Genomic DNA, 21,433 nt, shown 5'->3' on the forward strand with positions numbered 1-21,433 from the left:
ATACTCCTGTAGAAGTTGAAGGATCAACTCAAGTTTTTTACTCAAGTAAAAGTATAAAAGTACTGGTTTCAAAACTACTTAAAGTATAAAAGTAAAAGTAATGTAAGGGGGAAAAAAGCCATTAAGGACAAAAGCCATTGAAAATGAATGCATCTTAGTATAATGCAAATATATTAAAGAACCATATATGTGTACAATTGAGCATTAACATGTGTTTCAGAGAGCAGGAGATATGATGACTAGTTGCCTATAAGTGTTGTAATGGTGCAAAAAGTCAAACTTCAGAGGCATTTTATCTTTTATCCTAACCTTTATTGGAATGTACATCCAAGTTTAGTTGCAGGAATCTGAGGGCAACGGATGTAAGAACAAAACTGGACAAGAACATCTGAAACAACCACAACCAAATTCACTCTATCCGGATGGAGCAATTTAACCGGATAGTTTTTTTTAAAGGCCGAAATGAAATAGAGTAACAAGGCTGTTTTTAAAATGTAAGGAGTAAAAAGTACAAATAATTGCGTGAAAATGTAAGGAGTAAAAGTAAAAAGTCGTCTGTTTCTGTTTGTTCATCAGACTTTTTCTTTTTAAAAAGACATTCAAGTGTAATTGCCAAATGCCAAGGCAAAATTATTATCAAAACTCATCTCCATATTATTGATATTCATTGGCAAACTTCAGTCTGTTTGCCTCTGTGTGAGCAATCAAGTTCTTCAGGGAAGATAATGGTAAAGGGCACCAGGATGAAGATTACATCAAAGGGCACATCAGAAAAGTCCTCCATGAAACATCAAATCTAGAGGAAGCCAGTTCAAGGTAAGTTTATTGATATAAAAACCCTGTCCCACTGCCAAGTGCACTTCTGCAATGGGATGTGGCAGAGAGAAACACGCAGAGGAAGTGTCAAGGTAACTAAATGTACAAACTGGTTTATGGGCACATGACAAATGAACAATGGAAGATGAAAAGTAGTGGGTACCACAGCATATTTTTAATTTTTTTTAACCACAACATATTAACAAAAAACTCCAAACAGAATCACACCCAAGACAGTGACAAGCACACATTGCTAAAATATAAGTCTGGAAGTTCATAAAAGGAAGAAGTGGACATGTTCACCTTCCCACACAACAAACTGTTGGACTATTTCCCTATGCAGTTGTTCACAAAGTGGTGAACCTCACCCCATCTTTGCTTGTGAATGACTGAGTCTCTCAGGAATGTTACATTTATATCATACCGTTCACCAGTTTCCAATCAACCTGTTCACCTATGGAATGTTCCAGAAAGGTGTTTTTTGAGGATTCCTCAACTTTCCTAACTTTTTTGGTATGTGTTGCAGGCAATACATTCAAAATGAAAAAATTACAAAAAAAACAATAAGTTTATCAGTTTGAACAATAGATATCTCGTCTTTGTACTGCATTTAATGGAATATAGGTTGGACAGAAATTGCAAATCATTGTAATATGTTTTTATATACATTTTAAACAAAAAACCCAGCTCAATTGGAAATGGGGTTTATAATCTGTGGTCAGTAATATACTATACTTCAAAGTAACAAAGTCATGAGATCCATCCTTCAATTTCCATACCCATTTTTCTAACCATTGCAATTTGTTGATGTTTTAAATATTATTTTTTTCTATTGTACATCAAAAAATAAGGCTTTATTTATTCTGTCTCTGTTTTATAGAAAAGAAAATCATTACAGTTAGTACTTCTTCTCATTGAGAATCTGGCAAGCTTTTACTTTCATCAGTTTGGAGAGGAAGGCCTGCCGCTCTGCTCGACCGAGGACGTTGAGCCCAGGATTGAATGTATAAATGTCTCTGCGGATATCTCCTCCGGAAGTCTCTGGAAAACACTCTCTACTGAACACTCTGCACCTCCACTTGCTCCCCCTGTGTACACAAATAAAACACTGCTAATTTCTTTCACTAATTATGTGGTTTTATGAGAATCATTTAAATATTTTTCATACTCACAAAGTGTCTCTTCTTTCTCTTCATCTTCATTGAGGCTTAAAAGTGTAGCAAAGCACTGTTTCAACTCTTCCTCTGTCATGCGTTCCCCTGTTAGTAATATAAAAATTAGGCATAATACTGGTCTGCTAAAAATGAAATACACAACAGATGATGATTTTCAGAGTTACAACAACACATCTGAAAGTGCACTGTCTAATGGTTTGCTGATTTAGCGGCCTTGCTCCGTACCTTGAAGCTGTAGCGAATCTAACAGCTCGTGTTTCAGCAGAACAGGCTGTCCTGTACTGTCAGTTCTACCAGAAATGCAAAAAGCCTGGTAAATCTCATCAATAGAGATGCCGAAGGCTGGCCGGTGGTTGACATACAGCTTGATAAAGTCCTCCAGGTTGATGTCAGTCACATGTTTTCCTGTTTCTGCATACTTACTGAACTTGATCTCATTGTGCATGTCTTCTATCTAGTGGACAAAAAAAAAACAAAACAACACAAAAACATACTGGACTGTCCTCACAGTTCTGATGAGTAAAACTGCTTTAATGTATTGTACACTGTACCTCTTTTTCAGTAGGAAAGTGGCCCACAGCTCTCATTAGAGAGGGAACCTCCGACAGGGGAATTTCGTTCGGGACTCGACCTTTTTTTATCAAGTCGGGGCCGTAAACTTGAATTTGGCAGTAATAGAAAAAGTCCTCCATATCCTCAAAAAGAAAAAATCAAAACAAAACCTTAGAACAATTAGAAACTAAGTTACAATAATAGTGTAAAGTACAACCTAAATGTCATATCTCGAGGTGGAACTTTACATCAAAAATATATATTTAATTTTGTTATTCTGTATATTCCTGAAGATCAGTATATAAATGATGCTATTTTTAGCTCATTTAGTCCCCCTGTAGGAGGCAAAGTTTTTTTTTTTACACTTTTTAAAAAGTATTTTTCTTTTTTGCTTGGTTGTCTTATGTTGTCTCTGCTATAATGTCCACAAAAGCTCTGTGAGCTAGTTTCAGGATAATTAATAAAAAGTGCTATAAAAATAAGATCAAAAATACAATAGTTAGTTTTAAATGGACTGTTTAAAAGTCTGATTTAAGAGAAAACATGTTCTTTTAGCAGAGTGGTTTCTGAGCTGCATTCTAAAATAATAAAAAAATGAGCAAAACATCATTCTATCCAAAAATATAAATGTAAGAAGTGAACACAATGCAGAATCATAATAACCATAATGTCAATGTCTGCCATGGGTTGTTTGTCTAACATTCAACAATTGTAAGGAACGTGCAAAACCTTCAACACACCCTATAAAATTTGCCATCTCGTCCTCCCTCTAGGAAAGAGTAAAAGGGAAACATGTCCTTTCCACCCAAGGCAGCAGCCGCTTCCAACACACTGCATGGACCACAAGAGAGGACCAGGTTTTAGGACTCCTTAGTGTCATGTAGTCCCTTCGGTTCCTAGGATTGCCCTACTTAACCTTACTTCAAGTTAATTTCCCACGAGAAGACACAGCAGTCAGATGCCCCTACGGTGAAAACAAATCTCCCGTCATAGGAACAGGAAAGAGCAGACACCCCTGCTGGATGGCAAATCACTGCACTGGAGTTGTAGGGGTTCCCATCCAGAGGCAAAATCTGGAGACCCACCTGCAGAACACACAAACGTTCTGTAATAATAGTAATATTATAAAGTAATACAACTAGTAATATAAAAACCATTAAATATTTTCATATTGCCTGACTTAATCTCAAGTAAATGTTGACAACAAACATTATAATCATATGTAGACAAAAAAGGTTAATTTTATTCATGCACAACAAAAAGACAAATTCTGATTTTATAACATTCTTTTTTTTTTTCAATATTTTTTATCCCAGATTTTTTCCCATTATATCACCCAGTGCTCCTACCTAAGTGACAGTCCTGGGCATTGCTCCCCTCTACTAACCCCAGGAGGGCCCTGCACTGAGCTCAGGTCTCCTCCTTATCCTGAGGAGTGAGCAGGCCGCATCTTTTCACCAGACAGGGTGGAGTTTCTCTGGCCAGACGTAGCGCGTGGAAGGATCAGGTTATTCCGGCCAGATCCTCCCCACCCTATCTGGCGCCCCGGCTGGCCAGAGGGGGCATGTATAGCCCAGGACTGTTGCATGTTTTTGTGAGGGTAGCTCACATTGCTACCCAAGGGAACACGGGGAGAACATGCAAACTCCACACAGAAAGGCCCTTTCACCAATCCCACCCAGGGTGTGGGCACTGAAGTCATGGGGGAACTAACACGCACTTCAGCGCCCACAGCGTCCCCGGCGAGAATCGAACCCAGGACTTTCTTGCTGTGAGACGGCTGCACTACCAGCTGCACCACCGTGCCCCCGCCGATTTTATAACATTCTAAAAACAAAATAAAGCTTACATAATCAACCAAATGAAACAGTCCAAAAACAAGCTCTGGCACTTACCTTATCCTCATTGATGTAAGCCAAGTGATATGCGTTTATCTTCGCTTCTTTAGACTTGGGAAGAACTGCAACTTGCTTTATAGGAGAGCCATATGTTGGTCCAAGAAGTGTCTTTCTGTTTTTATACAACATTTAATGCAAACATGTAATGAGACTTTCCAAAAGATTTTTGGACACAGGAATCAGTGAACGAAAAACTGGTCCTATTACAGGACTTTACAGACCTGCACATGTTGGTGGTGCTGTTGAAAAGCTTCATCTTGTATTGGTCTGAGGCAATGAGAAGAAAGTGCTCTCTGGAGAGTGGTGGATACCAGGCCATGCACCGTGGTGTAGCACTTTGTTCAATGCGCTCAGAGCTTAGAATGAGAAGCTGGTTCGTGACACTCTTTTTCAGGTCATACTCCACCTATTAGTTCCACAAACGTGTGTAAAGAGGTTTGTATGGTAAAACAAACTGCAACAAAAGCTGTAAGAGAAAACAATTAAATACACAATGTGGACTAACCAGCTGACGGTCCATTCCCAGAGACAGCAGTCTCGGTTGGGTGCTGCCTGGACTGACCCCAAAAAGAAGGTCTACGATGGGCTTGTAGTGAGAACAGTATCTGCCCAGATACATCCAGCGAAGCAAAGGGCCTTCATTTCTCTGTAAGTGGAACACTGTCACTCCTTTGCCAGAATCCTAAAAATAAACACAAAAAAAAACTGACTTAAAGTTATAAAAACATGAAACCATTGAATAATACATTTGAAAATCAATGCTCACAAGTGTAACATATTTTCTCTTGTAATCACAGCTTGGACATTGGGTCAACATTACAACAAAAATTTCAGAAGGACTGAGTCTTAACCAGCTACGTCCAGATATACTGTGTCTTTCAAAGACATGCTTACCGCAGTGGCAAGGTACTGAGAGTCAGCTGAGAAAGTGATGAGATGGATGCATTTAGTAGTGGATCTGAGACTTTCCTCTTGATCACTTTGCAAAGTGTGGGAATCTAGTATGCGAACAGATCCACTGCCAAAACCAACTGCCAGGTATAACCCTGGACACAGACAAACATGACATTGTTGAACTACACACCATCAAACTCAAAGAGAAAATAGAAGATACTGTACTTTGTATATGGAACAGCATTTGTTCAGTAGCAATTAGTGTGACTCACCTTTGGGGTCAAAAGTGACACACTGGATGTCCCTGTCTGTGTCAAAAGCCCTGCTGCCAATGATCACTTTGTTTTTATAGTCCCACACTTTTAAAAAGCCATCCTGGCTCCCCATGGCCACAGCTGGTTGACTAGGGTGGCATGCCACCACTTGGAGAGGGTTATGCTGTAGCAAGGGGGTCTGAATGTTGTTCTGGGCATTCACATGCACAACCTTCAAACTGGCTGTGGACACAACAAAGTTCCTGCAGAAGAAAAAAGACGAAAAAACTCTTCTGGGTTTTTCATTTGATGAACAAAACAATTGAATCATAAGGTACATTACTTTGTGCATGTTATACCTAATGAATGGCTTGGCCTTCAGAAAGCAATCTTCCAGATATTCTTCTGCGCATTCTTTAGAAAAGGAAATAGATGTAACAGCATCCAGGTTGAGATCATCGATCTCAGTAAGATACGTGAATGTTTCATCAAAGAAATGGATTTCCCCTTCAGTACTACCAGTTACAAAACAGCTGTGAGAGATCAGATAACACAAACAAAGTAAATATATATTAAAAAAACGTGTATGTGTAAATTACTATTACGATGAATTTCTCTGGCTCTACCTACCCATCAGTCACAGTGAGAACACTGATCGGGTGCTTCATGAGTTGTATTATTAACAAGATTTTTTCAACAGGGAGATACTGGTTCTCAACTAAGTCATCCATTACATCCCACACCATGATGCTGCCTAGAATGGGTGTAAGGATCTGAGGGTTTTCCCAGTGAAACACAGACTTGCAGAAAAGCACGTCAGCATTTTGGAGAAGGCCAGGAGAAGGCTGAGTAAGTGCTTTTTGGACTTCTGCAAGAATTGACTGCAATAATTAACAAAAGACATCTATCAAAACACTCAGAATATACAGACAGCATTTTAAACTAAATTCTTATTAGATTTACCCTCTTGGGCTTCATGGCAAAGTACTGCAGATTTCCCTTGGCCTAAAGAGACCAAATTATTAATGAAACAAACATACATACCACAGTTGTACCATGTTATTTACTTTTTTGACTAAAACACATTTCGGGACACATTAATAAAACTCTGAAGACTTATAAGTAAAACTGCATGCACCGAAAGACAGAGATCTACAGCTGCATGTCTTTTGTCAGATTTTTAAAGCCATGCTTAAATGTGGTTCTGTTTTATGAATCTCAATCACTGGGAAATTACATGCACATGTACAGATCTTATTTAATCCCATCTTTAACCACAAAAGGATGTGGACACAGCTATTCATGGTTGAAGAGCATCAAATGCGTGAACACATGGTCTGACGACAAACCAAGGTGAGCACATTCTTACCACAAATTCCTCTCTAATAAATAACGGTTTGTGGGGAGAATAAGTTCTACATCAGATTTTTTAAATATGCGTGGTTGATACATCTGACCCTTGGACTTACCCAGCTGTAGAATAACACGTGACTTTTGCTGCCACTGAGGAGCTGAGTACGATCAGTTGGTTTAAAACTGATGTAATCCTGTAAAACATCATTTTACAGCAAGCATTTTTTGATTACATTATCAATGCCATGATACAACGTATTTAAATTAAAGACAAACAAGTGTTCTCACTTGAAAACCATGTTCAGGACTGAGTTCAGTCCACAAGAAGGGCTTTCGCACTTCACTGGTCCAGTCCCAAATGCACACACGCTGGAACAATTGTCATGAAAGGTTATCAGCTTTTATGCTGTTTCCTATTGTCTAATCCAATATTGAAAAGATAGTGTATAAATTACATTGAGAACATGAGGCTGATCTATATTAAGGGAGGCTGAAACAATGAAAGATCTTAAGTATGTTGATAAATATTCTACACACTGAACTTGATTTTTATGATTTTTATAATTAGTGTATTTAATATTGTAGAATCAAAAACTCTGTTTATGGTGTGGATTCGCTTTTTTAACGTATAACCAGCTATGTCTAAACAGCTTTTGCTGTCATACTTACTTGAACTTTTTCACCACCAAGGGTTACCAGATCCTTTGCGTTGCTTGAAAATGCCATTGCAATGACACCTCCACCAACATGGCAATCAAATAATGTTTGCACAGGAATACTGGAAGATTAAAAACACATGGGCATCATCAAAAGTAACTAACAGTAATTTAGTGAAGAAAGAGATACCTTAATGTGTACAGAATCAAGAGCTACCCGGAGTAAGAATCCCATACGATTAACATGCTCTGGGACCCACAGTCTGCTGTTGCAATCCAGCGCCTGTCTTCACTCACACATATACATGAGATCTGGTGGGAGTGACCCTGAGGACATAAAGTAGGTATAGGTAGGTAGGTAGGTAGGTAGGTGGGTAGGTAGGTAGGTAGGTAGAGAGACAGAGACAGACAGACAGACAGACAGACAGACAGACAGACAGACAGACAGACAGACAGACAGACAGACAGACAGACAGACAGACAGACAGACGAAATATACAGCTAATTTTCATCACAATATATTAACTTAAGCGAAAAGTCAGTGCTTTGAGATAGGTTTTGCAAAGTAACAAAACACTCAGCTTTCGACTTGAAAATTCCCAGCAACATGTTTCACGGTGGGTTTGGTACAGTGGTGTATTATTCTATTTCCTGTTCATCTCCTTCCATACATCTTTCTGTTGCTGTCATAATTCGCTAACATGGGTTCATCAGTAAAACTGAGCTTTTTTCCCCTCACAGTGAAAGACTGTTATTTCTTGGCTTGGGACATGTAGCTGGGTGTGTTTTCCCTCAACAGAAGTAGTTTCAAGAACCTACTTGTCTTTTGAGCCCACTGCTAATACAAATCTTTGTGTGCCAGGATGTTTGTTGATTAGACTATTTTGCTTTTATAGGTCACATTCTGCATCTGTGATACGGTTGCTGTTCTATATCTCAGAGAACATTTTTTTAAATACTGATTAATTGTTTGTGTGCTCACTTTAGGTCTGCCTATTTGTGCTCTGGATGAAATACATCTGGCTTTAAAGTGTCATGCACTTCTAATTTGGAAACCTTCAGTATATCCCAAATATGATGTAGAGGGTGACTCATTGGTAAGAATAACAATATATAACACTTTCACTTCAACACCTCCCGTCAATTTGATACTGTTTCTCACTATCACAGTGTCATATTGTAAGAAATGTGTTTCCAGAAATTTGTGCATGCGTATTAAGTGCTTATTTTATTTACTTGAGCAAGCCTCTGATGAAAGTATTTGTCTGAATGAGTCCTTCAGAGAAAGGGATAAAACATGTTCAAGGGAGTTCAAGTGATCAATTTGGATATACATCTGGAAAACTGATTGTTTTTTTGCAGTGTTACTGCATTGCTTATTATGTCAAGGCTTCTTGTCTTTTACATGTTTCTAAATCTTTGCTAATAACTTTCAAGTTTATGTAATGATATGGCAAAGGATGTTATCTTTTGAACCACATTGTACAGCACTCCTAGCTGTTCATAAAAGTCACAAATTATAAAAGACCATATTTTATATTCCTTAAACACTGAACAGTACTTGTGCTTTTACCTGGAGCAGGTGCTGGGCATTTGAAGTGTGATTATATATGATCCCAACATGAGCCCCGGCGTAGAGCACAATCAGCTTATCGTGGTCTTGCAGACAAAAGACGGGAATAGATGATTCTCTCCCGAGGACCCATTCTGGTGACTGGATAAGGGCATATTTTAAAGTACTGTGGGGAGCAGTTAAAGTGCTCAATGACATTTTGAGGAAATACTAATTTTCTCTTGACAGCAAGAGCAGAGGAACAATATATATATAAAAAAAAAAAATGTTTTGTATATTTTGTACACATTTGCACAACAGTAAAACTTAAAAAGGGAATACTTACCAATACATGGTTTTGAGTTGTCTTTTGACCAAAAAGTGTGTCTTTTGTTGCAGTGTAGACTAAAGACTGCCCAGTCATCTCCACTTTGTCGGGCCCTGTTTCCACACTGTTTCCTTCTGTAATATGCTCTGCTTCATCTCTGTGTTTCACCTGCTTCTCTGCACCCACAACTGCACATTCGTGGAGGTGGCCAGGGGCCTTCTGCTCTTCATCGCTGCAATTTGTGGATGCATCTTTTCGCTTTTTTTTAGTGCCTGACATACTATCTAAACACAAGAGAATGAGTTGTACTTATAAACTACTTCACTGTTGGCTTGTTTTTTATGTTTTTAACCCACTTGAGAGAATTCCTACGAAAAATGTTTTACATCAACATCATCGATAGGCTACAAAATATGATACTAACAAACTGTTCTTCAGGCGTAATTCTTTGAATCAGGTTGGGTAATCGTAAACGATCCAGCAATGCGACAACAAAAATTGTGTATGTTTGTCACCGGGAAGCTTCGGTTGCCTAGTTACCTTTAAGGCTGATTTATGGTTCCGCTTACACCAACGCAGAGCTTACGGCGTAGGTTACGCGGCGACGCGAAATATACATTGCGCGTCGCCGCGTACCCTACGCCGTAGGCTCTGCGTCGATTTAACGCAGAACCATAATCCAGGCTTTGTTAGGTGGAAACGACGGATAGCAACGGTGGAAGTGAAAACGTTCAAGTTTGAAGACAGCAAAGCAAATCAATTTTACATCATCAATTTAATTTTGTTACTTGCAAAATTTCATATTCACACATCTAAATTCTCTAATCACACACTTTCCCGACATTTAAAAATGAATTCAAACAATACATTGCAACAACCCAATATTCTAAAAATAAAAAAGCCATCCAAACCACTAAGTTATGGACTATGCATAACTTTTTTTTGAACTGATCTATAATTTCTGTCTGTGACTAATGCCCTGGCATCAACTGTTTCATATGTTTTGTTTGTTTTATAATGTATTGTTGACAATTTGAAATAAAGAATTGTGTAAAAAAAAAAAAAAAAAAGTTAAAGTTTGAAGACTTTCCGGTCGTTTCTTTCAAAGAAAAAGCTCAAGTACGCCTAATTGAAAACAACAGCAGTTGTTACCATAGACATATATACATCATGTATATGTCTATGGCTGTTACTTGATTACTCAGCTTTATTCAAGTTTATCATGGACATAAGTTTAACCCTTCAAGCCACTATAAACAAACAATATTGTGGCATCAAAGTTAATTGGTTTCTGATTCTCATAGTTTTTCTTATTAAAATGCCATTCAAGTGTAATTGTAACATAACTCGAAACATTAAAATCGGAGTTTGTCATAATGAACTTGGTCACAATGTCAAAAACATATAGTCTGGATGACCATGAACACATCACAAGCAATATGACCAAAATCAGTGGTATGTATCACAAGTTAAATGGATGTCTTTGAATGTCGAATATCCAATATCAAACCAATTCAACCGCGGTAGATTATTTTGAAAGGTCAGCTCTACAAGGAAATGTGTCAAAACTGAGATGGTTTTCCAGCTACGTGTTTCCGGTCTCGCAAGAGTGACCAAACTTCTCTAAAAACAGCAACACCCTCTCAGTATTTCACGTTTATCGGTATTTCTGTTTAAAATATCAATCTTTTTTCGTGTATTTCATAGTGTCGTGACAGGTTGTCGTTCTTATTGCAATGCAGAATGTATGACAACAAAGATTGAATAAGTTATCCTTCAAGACAGCAGTCGACCTCGCCCACTGGCTGAGCGACAGGTGAGGACAACGATTACGGTTTAATGAGTTCTGATTAAACTGTTGATTTACCTGCTTAACCGTAGTTTAGCATTAGCAACGTTAGCTTTAGTCTGCAGCTAACTGCTACTCCAACTTTCACAAACCTCTACTGCTAGTTTCCTTTTTCACCGGAATTCAGTGCGTCTATCTTCGTTTTCTGGGGGGAAAAAAACATGAAAAGTCTCAGTTAAAACGTTCCCAATAGTTTTGTGTGTTTGTAATTGACGGGATGTCGTGGCAGCAGCAGGGAGAGTTATGGTTGCTAGGTTACGGTCTGCTGTCAGTTGACCGGTGACAGTTGTCAGTTGTTAGTTCGTTGATGGAATAAAGGCTTGTTGACCAACCTAACCTAACCTAATAACCTAACCTAACCTCTGGAGTCGAGCTTCATCCTGCCATATTGGCAGTACTCGAGTTGTAAAAAGAAATCAGGGGGGATGGTGGATTTTATCATATGGGGACAGACAGAGGTGTCAAAAGTATTCACATTCATTACTCAGGTAGAAGTATAGATACTAGAGTTTAAAAATACTCCTGTAGAAGTTGAAGTATCAACTCAAGTTTTTTACTCAAGTAAAAGTATAAAAGTACTGGTTTCAAAACTACTTAAAGTATAAAAGTAAAAGTAATGTAAGGGAGAAAAAAGCCATTAAGGTCAAAAGCCATTGAAAATGAATGCATCTTAGTATAATGCAAATATATTAAAGAACCATATATTCAGAGAGCAGGAGATATGATGACTAGTTGCCTATAAGTATTGTAATGGTGCAAAAAGTCAAACTTCAGAGGCATGTTATCATTTATCCTAACCTTTATTGGAATGTACATCCAAGTTTAGTTGCAGGAATCTGAGGGAACGGATGTAAGAACAAAACTGGACAAGAACATCTGAAACAACCACAACCAAATTCACTCTATCCGGATGGAGCAATTTAACTGGATAGTTTAAAAGGCCGAAATGAAATAGAGTAACGAGGCTGTTTTTAAAATGTAAGGAGTAAAAAGTACAGATAATTGCGTGAAAATGTAAGGAGTAAAAGTAAAAAGTTGTCTGAAAAATAATTACTCCAGTGAAGTATAGATATTTCTACTTAAGTAAGGTAACAAAGTATTTGTACTTCGTTACTTGACACCTCTGGGACTAGATATCTGAAAGGGAAGTACATGTCTTCCCTGTGAATTGATGACCTTTAAGAATAATTTAAATTTGAATTTCAAACAGTTTCAAGAATAAAATAATGAAAAAAAAAATCCTCTCCCATATGGAATAACAACCAGAAATTAAGGGCAAAATTATCTGAATGGGAAAAAAGTCCCTACAACCCCACAAGGTTTAAAATGTTACAAATATTCACTACTATATTTTTGGCCTTGCCCATTTTGGCAAGACTACCTTATGTCTTTCAGTGCTTTGATATATATGTTTTCCCTGAAGATGGAACCTAAATTCTACTATCCAGATCTGTTGGGGTGCATTATGTTATCCTGCTGTAAAGCACTTTAGTTCACACTAGGCTGTAAGACAATTAAAACACGCGGCCAGGTCATATATGGTAATCTTTTGTTGGCAAGTTGAGTATTAGTGTACTTGCATGAATAAAGCGTTATCATTTAGGACCACGCCTTCCCTCATTGCACAAATGCATATCGCTTAAATGAATCCATTCAATATTTAAAGGGAACTAGTTTAAAGTTGGAACACATACAGTATGTATAGCAATTATAATGTGAAAATACTTAGTCATTGTGATTGTAGTTATTGATACTATTTTTGTAATGGTTAAAATGTTGTCAAATTCAGCAGGTGGGTTGTGTGAGAGTGCTTTACAATGTGGACAGAAAAGCAAAGAGGAATCAGAGTCTCTCAGGAAGAACTCCTCTGCAAGAACGCCTGTGGGTTCTATGGAAACCCAACGTGGCAAGGCTTCTGCTCAAAATGCTGGAAAGAGAGATCTCATTCAGTTGGAGCCCCGGGACAAGACGCGAGGTAGACTTTGATGACACTCAATGACACAATTTAGAATACAGTTGTTTTACATAATGTTAGGCAGCTTAAGTGCTTATGGCTAAATGTTAGTTTATGTTTGAATGTCTAATACCTGCTCTCGTTGTAGGCCAAATACTGATGGACTTCCTACATTCTCTAAATTTGAGGAGAAGAAAAACATTGAGAAAGGTCGCAGAATTAACACTGTGAGAAGACTTTTCTGGGGCAGTTCATCACCTCCAAAACCTCAAGGTAGAATCACTAGTGGTGTGTGTTTTGACTTTTCTTATATCAACTTCAACGGGCTAATTGTTCCTATCCCTGCATCATCTGCTTCGTCTCATTTAGTTCAAATATAAATGAATTTCCCAAAAGGATTAAAAAGTTAAATATTTATCTTTTTTTTTAACTCTGAAACTTTTTACATGGCTTAAACTGGCCATTTTATGGTTATTGAGTTGCACAAGTAAGGGTGGTACCATTTTCAGTAAAAGCTCAAAGATCTTGTATGTATAAATACATTTACACATACATTTAGCAGCTAATTTAGCACTACTTCAAGGTGATCAGCCCAGATGTTTGTTTGAATCATCAGACACCTCCTCGGCACAGTTTAGAGTTGGAGTTGTACAATAGCAACAATACTGTTTTTCAAGTAGTATGTTTTTCCTTTTTTCTCTGGTTTATAAATTGGTTCTCATTCGTGTATCTTTACTATGAAGAAGTAACCTGTACATTGTGATGCTGTGTTTTATATATATATATATATATATATATATATATATATATATACACACATACTGTGTGTGTTTGTGCCACAAAAACGTATCATCCTTCTATGTTATGCCATGTATGACTCTGAAATAACGTATACTGTTTCTTCTTGTAGAGACCTCTGAAAGCCATATTAACATGTTAAAAGCGTACCAGAGCCTTGAGCCCGGTGACTTCCCTGGTTTCCTAAAGATACTGCGGAGCCCGTCTTCGCAGCGTCTGCAGTCCCGCTGTACAGCTTTCTTAAATACAATGGAAGCATACCATGTAATTAACTGCAGAAATGTTCGCATTTAATTTCTTTTTGACGTGTCAAAATTTGATCACAGATTGTCACCATCTCTTTAGGATCTACCAGTACAAAAACAGTCGGATCTTGTTCAGGATTTCTATCAGTCTTTTGCTGAATATTTCAGAAGTGAGTACTTATCTTTTCAGCCAACACCGTACCTTCTGATATATAAAGGCCTCTGATTTGCACCCTTTTGTTTTTAGGTTTTCCTGAAGCTCAGGTGACTCAGATAATGGAGCACATAGAGAAGCTCATAATGACGAGGCTGCACAAGTGGGTTTTCTGCCATGACAGCTGTGATGATGAACAGAAGGACCTGGTGCTACAGAGACGGATACGGTAGCTGTTGTAATTTCTTGTTATGATATAAAATAGTAAATTGAGGTCCCAATTGTCATTGACATCTTTACTGTGCAGGTCCTTAAACTGGGTCACACCACAGATGCTGGGTGTCCCATTTCCAGATGAAAAGACCCCAGTTACAGGCGACCCTTTTCTGCCTGCTATAACAGGTTGTTTTAAACATCATAACTTATTCACATTGTTATGGAGGGATAGACAGCAGGATCAATGCCCGTAGTGACTGTTTCTGTTTTCAGTCCTTTGCATCTGATATTTTGTTTAGCATCTATAAATCCTAGAAAAAGTAGCTACTGCTGCCACAAAGCTCTGAAGTATTAATTGTATTCCATTAGCACGTTTAAAGGTTATACAAGTTTCTTTTTTTTTTTTTTTTAACAGCTATCATTGAAATGGATGCCAAAAGAGCACCTCAGGACAAACTCGCATGTGTTTCCAAATGCAGTCACCACGTCTTCGAAGCACTCTCCATCTCTAACAGTGAGCCTGCTAATGCCGATGACTTCCTGTCAGGGTTGGTTTATGTGGTGCTGAAAGCCAATCCGCCTCGCCTGCACTCCAACATGCAATACATGATTCGCTTTGGGCTCCCTCACAGCCTGATGGCAGGAGAGAGTGGCTACTACTTCACAAACCTGGTGAGTTAGTCAAAGTTGCTCAGCCATCATACACCAAATTATTGTTTTTCTTTTTAATGGCTCAAGCCTGTATCCTTGTCCCACAATTTAGTCCTGTGCAGTGGCTTTCATTGAAAAGCTGAATGGAGCAGCTCTCAATCTCAGTCCAGAAGAGTTTGAGGGCTACATGCTGGGTCAGCGTGCTCCAGCTGCTTTAACCAAGAGGCAGCAGGTTGCTCGTGAAACACAGCACCTATTGGAAGAGCTGCAAGGCAGACAAGAAAAGCTGCACCAAGGAGTGGATGATCTCAGTGTGCAACTACAAAAATGGGTCCATGTTGTTCATTCACAACTGGATGAGGCAACAACCCAGTTCTCAAAGGTACAACAGGAGATGTCTGCGCAGGCGGAAGTGTCACGGGAGGTTTCATCATCTGCTCTAAGCGCATCCCAGCAGAAGGATGTTAAAGATGAGTCAATGCTGGTACTAAATGATCCAAACGTGGGTCCAGAAGATACAGACTGTTAGCTTTTAACAACCTCTTAATGTGGTACTGAATCATCAGAACCAACATGTAGTCAGCGAAGCAAATGATTTAAATTCTAATCACTTTGAACACACGTACCAAGAGGGAGGGGTGTAGAAAGACGCTTGCAGATGAAGGAAAACTTGCTGAAGGAAACTGTGCTATGTATTGTACAAGGTAATTGGTTTTTAAAAACGTAACTTCGTATAGTAACTTGTGAACAAAAAATTATTCTTTTGTATTTCAGGATGATAACCTTTAAAAACTTATACTGATTTAGTAACAAGTATATTGGAAAGTAACATTAAGCACTTGGGGAACATTGGACTTTGGGCTATCACTTGATGCTGAAGGGGTGCTAATAACCAATAATGGTGTGTATCAACTATGGTCACTACAGTGAAATGAGAGGGGGGAAAAAAACATAGGAAAATGTGAAATGACAGATGTTGACCACTACAAGTGAAGGATTGTATTTATGTCAGGGTTGTGTCACTTATAAAAATGTCGGTTGCCTGCACTGTTTGGTACAACACATTTTCATCTGTGATAATACTCAAAGGATTCTTTGTTTGGTAACTGATGAAGTTCAAGAAAAAATATCTTTTGATACATTATTGTATCTACTAATATATTAAAGATGATTTATGAGATGATTTGTTTTATGACTTGTTGAGAAGACAATACATCACGACTTAATTCTATAAACCTCATGCTAAATATGCTACAAAGCATTAATCAGATCTGATAGAATGTTTGGTTTGCAGCTCAGTTGCATGTACAACTTTATGTCAATTAAATTGCTTTCAGCATCAGATTCTTAGACTTGGCACAGGTGCATTTCAAACAACTGGAAATGGGATATGGGAGAAATGCCACTTAACTTTGCACTCAACTTTTGGGCAAACTTGCAGAATCTCACTTGGGATAATCCAGCTCAAGAGTTTTATTTGAACTGCGAACCAGAAAGTGACAGAACTTGAAATACACCAGGTCAAACTTAATCAAACTTTTTTTTTTTATCAACAATACAGTCATAGTTACTTTACATAGTTGATTTCAATTTATCAGAAAACTAAACACGACAATCAAATAATTCTAGCATTCAATTCAAGACTATTGAATTATTGGCATCTTATTGAGTGAGAGAAAAAAGGATTAATGATGGACTTTTCACTGTACATGGAAGGAATGCTTTGAACACTCAGGAGAGGCATGACCATTAAAATTACGATGTTCAGACTTCAGTTTCACCCCGACCGGTTTACAGTACCACTATTCAGGAAGTGGATCACTAATCCCAAAAGAGATTCAACAAACACTACAGAATATTAAATTACTGTAGTCTGAGGGGGTTAAGAGCAACTTTAGTATTAAAAGCTAATGACATGCCGGATTCAGATTCAGATGACTTTATTAATCCCTTTGGGAGTTGCCCTCGGGGAAATTGACATCTCCATCTCACACACACAGCACTTTCATTTACAAATCAAACACCCCAAAAGCCAAACAGCTATATAAAGACAAAAAGATTTAAAAACATAACAAGATAGAAATGAATATAATAAAAATAATAAATAATTTATTATATTATTCATAATAATAATAATTAAATAAAAGATAAAGTTGCATAGGAGGGCACTAAAATAATGTTAGTCCGTCTTGCTATGGACTTGACTGTGGAAGACGTCAAAACAAAAAACGTAGCCTACATTGAAGTTGAAAATGAAAAGTAAAAACTAATAACAGCCACATTTCAGACCAGTAGGTGGCGCTAATTAATCACGCGGATGTTCAACTAAAGCCGAGAAGAAGATTAGCTGGAGACAGCGGAAGTGGAAGAGATGTTGCAGCCATGAAGATGACAGGAGCAGAAAACAACTCTGAACTAACCATGGAACATGTTCAAAACCTCATCAAGAAGAAAGATGAGATCGAAGAGCAAATAAAGGCGTATTACGATGTCTTGGAGGACGTAAGTTGTACATACGTAGCACCAAAATAAGTGCAAGTCTCGGCATGCTGCGTGAAGCTCAACATGTTTGTTATTATTTCAGCAGGGAGTCGGAGTGGAGGGTCCCTTGGTGGACGATGAGGGTTTCCCCCGAGATGATGTCAACCTGTACCAGATCCGGGCAGCCAGGCACAACATATCTTGTAAGCAGACATGTATCCTGCGTCATTGTTACTCTTTCAATAAAAAGCTGCTTTTCGTGACCGGAAAATGCTGTTGTGAGGTAGCTGTTGTTTCTTTAACCCTCACAGCGCACTGGTGGTGTTTTTGTGAGGGTTGACTGTACAAGTTGTACCTTCACAGGATATGCCTGGTAAAATAATGGTAACATTTTAACTTTGGAGGCTGATATGTCATATATATATATATATATATATATATATATATATATATATATATATATATATATATATATATATAATTTATCAGTGTGGGGCTACCACTAATTTTATTTATAATCTGCTAATAATTTCATTAACTTTTTAACTATCTATTTAATTTGTGTAATATAAAAAAACACATTGATGAAAGCATCCCAGAGTCTTTGTTGACTATTCTTGTGCCATGTTTTAATCAACAGTTACTTGTTATGAGTGGGTGCAGTAAATTTTATTGGCTATTAACCCTATAATGTCGGATGTACCATATTCACTGAGATTTCTGAGGCTTCTGTACCACTCGCTTTTGAAACAAATAATTGTTTTATTCCATGGAGAGAATAGAAATCCAACAAATACATAAAAAATACATATATTTACCCAATGTGTGGCACAAAATGATACAAAATATATTATTTATAAGCTGTTAAAGACAAAATGGGGGTGTTTTTTTAATCTTAATAAATAGTAAACACTTGAAATAAAAAAATATGATTTTCTTTGTATTATTTAACATGTCAGACATTAAAGAAACAAAAAGAATGGCTGTTGTATACTTTTCAGATTCATTACCAACCAGATCTTTCATCTGATGTGTGACCAACTATTTTTCCTTTTAAAATGTTATTTAAGATGGGTCTTTTCCCTAATAGAAATCAGCATGTTTTAATATTTTTTTCTCTTCAGTTTCACTGAGAAATGCCTGACACAAGAATTTGATTGTATCTGCTTAGAACATATTTTGGATCCACTGCCTAATTTACTTAACATCTCTCTGTTCAGAAAAAAACGTTCTCGTTTATAATTTCAAGATTTCAAAATAAACCTTTCATCATGTATTTCAGGCCTGCAGAATGACCACAAGGCCATCATGGTGGAGATAGAAGAAGCCTTGCACGACCTCCACGCACGAGAGAAAGCCAAGCGGGACGAGGATCAAGCAGAAGCCCAGCAGGAAGCGATGGAGCAGCAGGTCACTCTGCCGCCGCCTTTTGCACGAGTGGAGGCTGTGACCGAAGGCTCGCCTGCCTCTAGAGCTGTGAGTGATGTGAATTTTGCTTTAATATTGCTCTTTTCTATAAAATGTTAGTTGACTTTTCCAAAATATGTTTGTTTTACTGATCTTTATAACTGATTGTTTCTTTGAAAGGGGCTCAAAGTTGGCGATGAAATGATTGAGTTTGGTTCTGTGCACACGGGCAACTTTCAGAACCTCCAAAATATTGCTTCTGTGGTGCAACACAGCGAAGGAGTGAGTTTCATTTTTGTGCAATGGATCCATTTTAAAGTTTCATTTAATAATGTGAGCAATTCTGATAGTGGAGATGGATTGAGATTTGAATTTTCCTTTTATTGACAGATTTTTTTCTGATAGGAGTAAGGTCCTCTGTTTGTATTATACTGTACTTTTCTTTGTTTCCCTTAAGTCCTGTGGTAATGACAGTTTTAATGATTTTAGTTTATCTGAATTCTAATTTAATAATAACCTAACTATTGTAAACTTTACGTGCCCTTGCAGAAACCCTTACGTGTCAGTGTGCTCAGAGCTGACCAGAAAGTTACCATGAGCTTGATTCCACAACGATGGTCAGGCAGAGGCCTGCTGGGGTGAGTGCACGACTGACACGCAATCACTGTCACGCATGGACTTGAGCACAGATTCAGAGATTGGGGGTGCATATTTAGAAGCAAAGAAAACAAGCTCTTTTTTTTTTTTGCCATGTGTGTGGTAATTCCCACACACAATTTCAGTTTATGTGACATTGGTAGCTGAATACATCTTTGAATACATCTTTTGTAATCATACAAGGTTAAAGTAACAACAGCTTGTCTGAAGGGGACCCTTTATCACCTGCCTGAAATTACATTTGAGTCTTGTTAGAAACATCAAATATGAATATATTTTGACGTAGCTGTTGCCTCCCGTGCTAACATTTTGCTGCAAATCTGTATTCTGTTCAAACTCAAGATTGATTTAATTCATATCATTTTTGTACCTAACAAAGGTTTCCACTCATTACCATCTAATAATAGACCCTGGGTTATTTTAAGTCCACAATGTTCATTTGAATGTGCATTACTTGTGATTTAAATACCCTTAAATTGGTTTGAGATTGACTCTAAATCATCAAACTCTTTTTTTTCCTCCCACCAGATGCAACATTCTTCCAGTTCAGCGATAATCCAGAGGACTTTGTGCGAAGTCTACATTGTAGAACATCTTTTCCACATAGCTTTTTGAGTAGCATTACACAAATTTTGTATATATTGCAGCAATTTCTATCTATATTCAATTTTCAGTATTTGAAACTTGAGACATTTCCTTTAAACAAGGAAAGAGGTAAGAAAGGGTGAATTAAACTAAATCACACTTTCGATGATGAGTTCATGCTGAATCTGCTGACTGAGACATGAGTTGGGTTGACTATTCTTTAAGTTTTACATGTTTCTGCTCCTGACAGATTTGCAACAAATACCATTGCAATTTCACTGAGATCAAGTTAGTTGATCAAGAGAATGCTTTCTCAAATCTGAGTTGTTCAAATATAATAGTGATGAACTGGTGCTGAAAAGCAGTCGGGACATCATTTGTCACTTACTCTGATAAAAAAAAAGGTTGTTTGTTTCTTTATTTCATCAAAAAAATAAAATAAAAATGACATTTAAAGATTTGTAAAATGCAGTTGAAGATTTTAATCTACTCATTGTTTGTGGTTGATTGTGCTGCTTGTTGGGATGCACTTCCCCGCTTTACCTCTTTAAAACTGATTCCTGGTAATTAAAATATTGCTGACACCGCAACTCAGCATGATTGATTGAATGAGAGATGCAAAATCTGAACTTGTACCCCTGTTGTGATGTCCACAACAAATGGACACTAGTAGGGTAAAAGAAAATTGAAAATAACGAAGCACAGTGGGTTCTTCTATGTAAAGAGATGCACCCCCAAAATGAGGTGACTGTTCACATGCAGACTGAAGGATTGCTCTTTTACCTGTATATCAGATTCTGTCAACAAGAACGTAATTTAAAAAAAGTGAAGAAATATAAGTTCTTGGGCCATGCATTTAAATACATATTTTATATGTAAAATACTTTGCATATATTCTCCTTAACCAAAGATATCAGGAAAATGAATGCACCAACAAATACAAAATACCTGCCGTGAT

At 37.6% G+C, this 21,433-nt stretch overlaps 3 protein-coding genes across 5 annotated transcripts; 2 read left to right on the plus strand and 1 right to left on the minus strand.

Annotated features, from left to right (window-relative positions):
• Positions 1-1,413: 1,413 nt before the first annotated feature.
• On the minus strand, positions 1,414-9,757 carry cfap251 (cilia and flagella associated protein 251). Its single transcript, XM_061730236.1, has 20 exons — positions 9,497-9,757; positions 9,172-9,312; positions 7,816-7,925; positions 7,612-7,720; positions 7,231-7,311; positions 7,059-7,136; positions 6,553-6,594; positions 6,220-6,470; positions 5,949-6,122; positions 5,608-5,852; positions 5,336-5,487; positions 4,947-5,123; positions 4,663-4,847; positions 4,439-4,553; positions 3,465-3,628; positions 3,284-3,374; positions 2,543-2,686; positions 2,217-2,445; positions 1,989-2,075; positions 1,414-1,904 (listed from the first exon to the last, which is right to left on the minus strand). Exons 1-20 carry the CDS (start codon positions 9,755-9,757, stop codon positions 1,759-1,761), a joined length of 2,982 nt encoding a protein of 993 aa, XP_061586220.1. The 3' UTR covers positions 1,414-1,758.
• Positions 9,758-11,173: 1,416 nt separating this feature from the next.
• Positions 11,174-16,589, plus strand: LOC133450534 (rab5 GDP/GTP exchange factor-like). Of its 2 annotated transcripts, none has more exons than XM_061729227.1 (9): positions 11,174-11,294; positions 13,120-13,302; positions 13,430-13,554; positions 14,192-14,343; positions 14,425-14,494; positions 14,572-14,707; positions 14,786-14,880; positions 15,110-15,366; positions 15,458-16,589. In XM_061729227.1, the coding sequence occupies exons 2-9, from the start codon at positions 13,145-13,147 to the stop codon at positions 15,872-15,874; spliced, it is 1,410 nt and encodes a 469-aa protein (XP_061585211.1). In that variant the 5' UTR covers positions 11,174-11,294; positions 13,120-13,144; the 3' UTR covers positions 15,875-16,589. The 2 variants fall into 2 exon arrangements, with proteins under 2 accessions (XP_061585211.1, XP_061585210.1); XM_061729226.1 differs by having other exon boundaries at positions 11,185-11,294; positions 13,117-13,302; positions 15,458-16,588.
• A 1,085-nt stretch (positions 16,590-17,674) lies between these two features.
• On the plus strand, positions 17,675-21,428 carry psmd9 (proteasome 26S subunit, non-ATPase 9). 2 transcript variants are annotated; one of them, XM_061729229.1, is made up of 6 exons: positions 17,675-17,847; positions 17,933-18,029; positions 19,109-19,302; positions 19,414-19,515; positions 19,783-19,871; positions 20,419-21,428. In XM_061729229.1, the coding sequence occupies exons 1-6, from the start codon at positions 17,728-17,730 to the stop codon at positions 20,444-20,446; spliced, it is 630 nt and encodes a 209-aa protein (XP_061585213.1). In that variant the 5' UTR covers positions 17,675-17,727; the 3' UTR covers positions 20,447-21,428. The 2 variants fall into 2 exon arrangements, with proteins under 2 accessions (XP_061585213.1, XP_061585212.1); XM_061729228.1 differs by having other exon boundaries at positions 17,677-17,847; positions 17,930-18,029.
• Positions 21,429-21,433: the final 5 nt, after the last annotated feature.

This window comes from Cololabis saira, chromosome 9, assembly GCF_033807715.1.
Source record: "Cololabis saira isolate AMF1-May2022 chromosome 9, fColSai1.1, whole genome shotgun sequence".
NCBI lineage: Eukaryota > Metazoa > Chordata > Actinopteri > Beloniformes > Belonidae > Cololabis > Cololabis saira.

Coding starts and splice junctions, on each gene's coding strand:
- cfap251 (XM_061730236.1), bottom strand. CDS start 9,757: ATGTCAGGCACTAAAAAAAAGCGAAAAGATGCATCCACAAATTGCAGC. Junction 6,471..6,552: donor TTGCCATGAAGCCCAAGAGG/GTAAATCTAATA, acceptor TAATTATTGCAG/TCAATTCTTGCAGAAGTCCA. Junction 2,076..2,216: donor AGATTCGCTACAGCTTCAAG/GTACGGAGCAAG, acceptor TATTACTAACAG/GGGAACGCATGACAGAGGAA.
- LOC133450534 (XM_061729227.1), top strand. CDS start 13,145: ATGTGGACAGAAAAGCAAAGAGGAATCAGAGTCTCTCAGGAAGAACTC. Junction 14,495..14,571: donor TTTTGCTGAATATTTCAGAA/GTGAGTACTTAT, acceptor TTTTGTTTTTAG/GTTTTCCTGAAGCTCAGGTG. Junction 14,708..14,785: donor GTGCTACAGAGACGGATACG/GTAGCTGTTGTA, acceptor TTTACTGTGCAG/GTCCTTAAACTGGGTCACAC.
- psmd9 (XM_061729228.1), top strand. CDS start 17,728: ATGAAGATGACAGGAGCAGAAAACAACTCTGAACTAACCATGGAACAT. Junction 17,848..17,929: donor ATTACGATGTCTTGGAGGAC/GTAAGTTGTACA, acceptor TTATTATTTCAG/CAGGGAGTCGGAGTGGAGGG. Junction 18,030..19,108: donor AGCCAGGCACAACATATCTT/GTAAGCAGACAT, acceptor CATGTATTTCAG/GCCTGCAGAATGACCACAAG.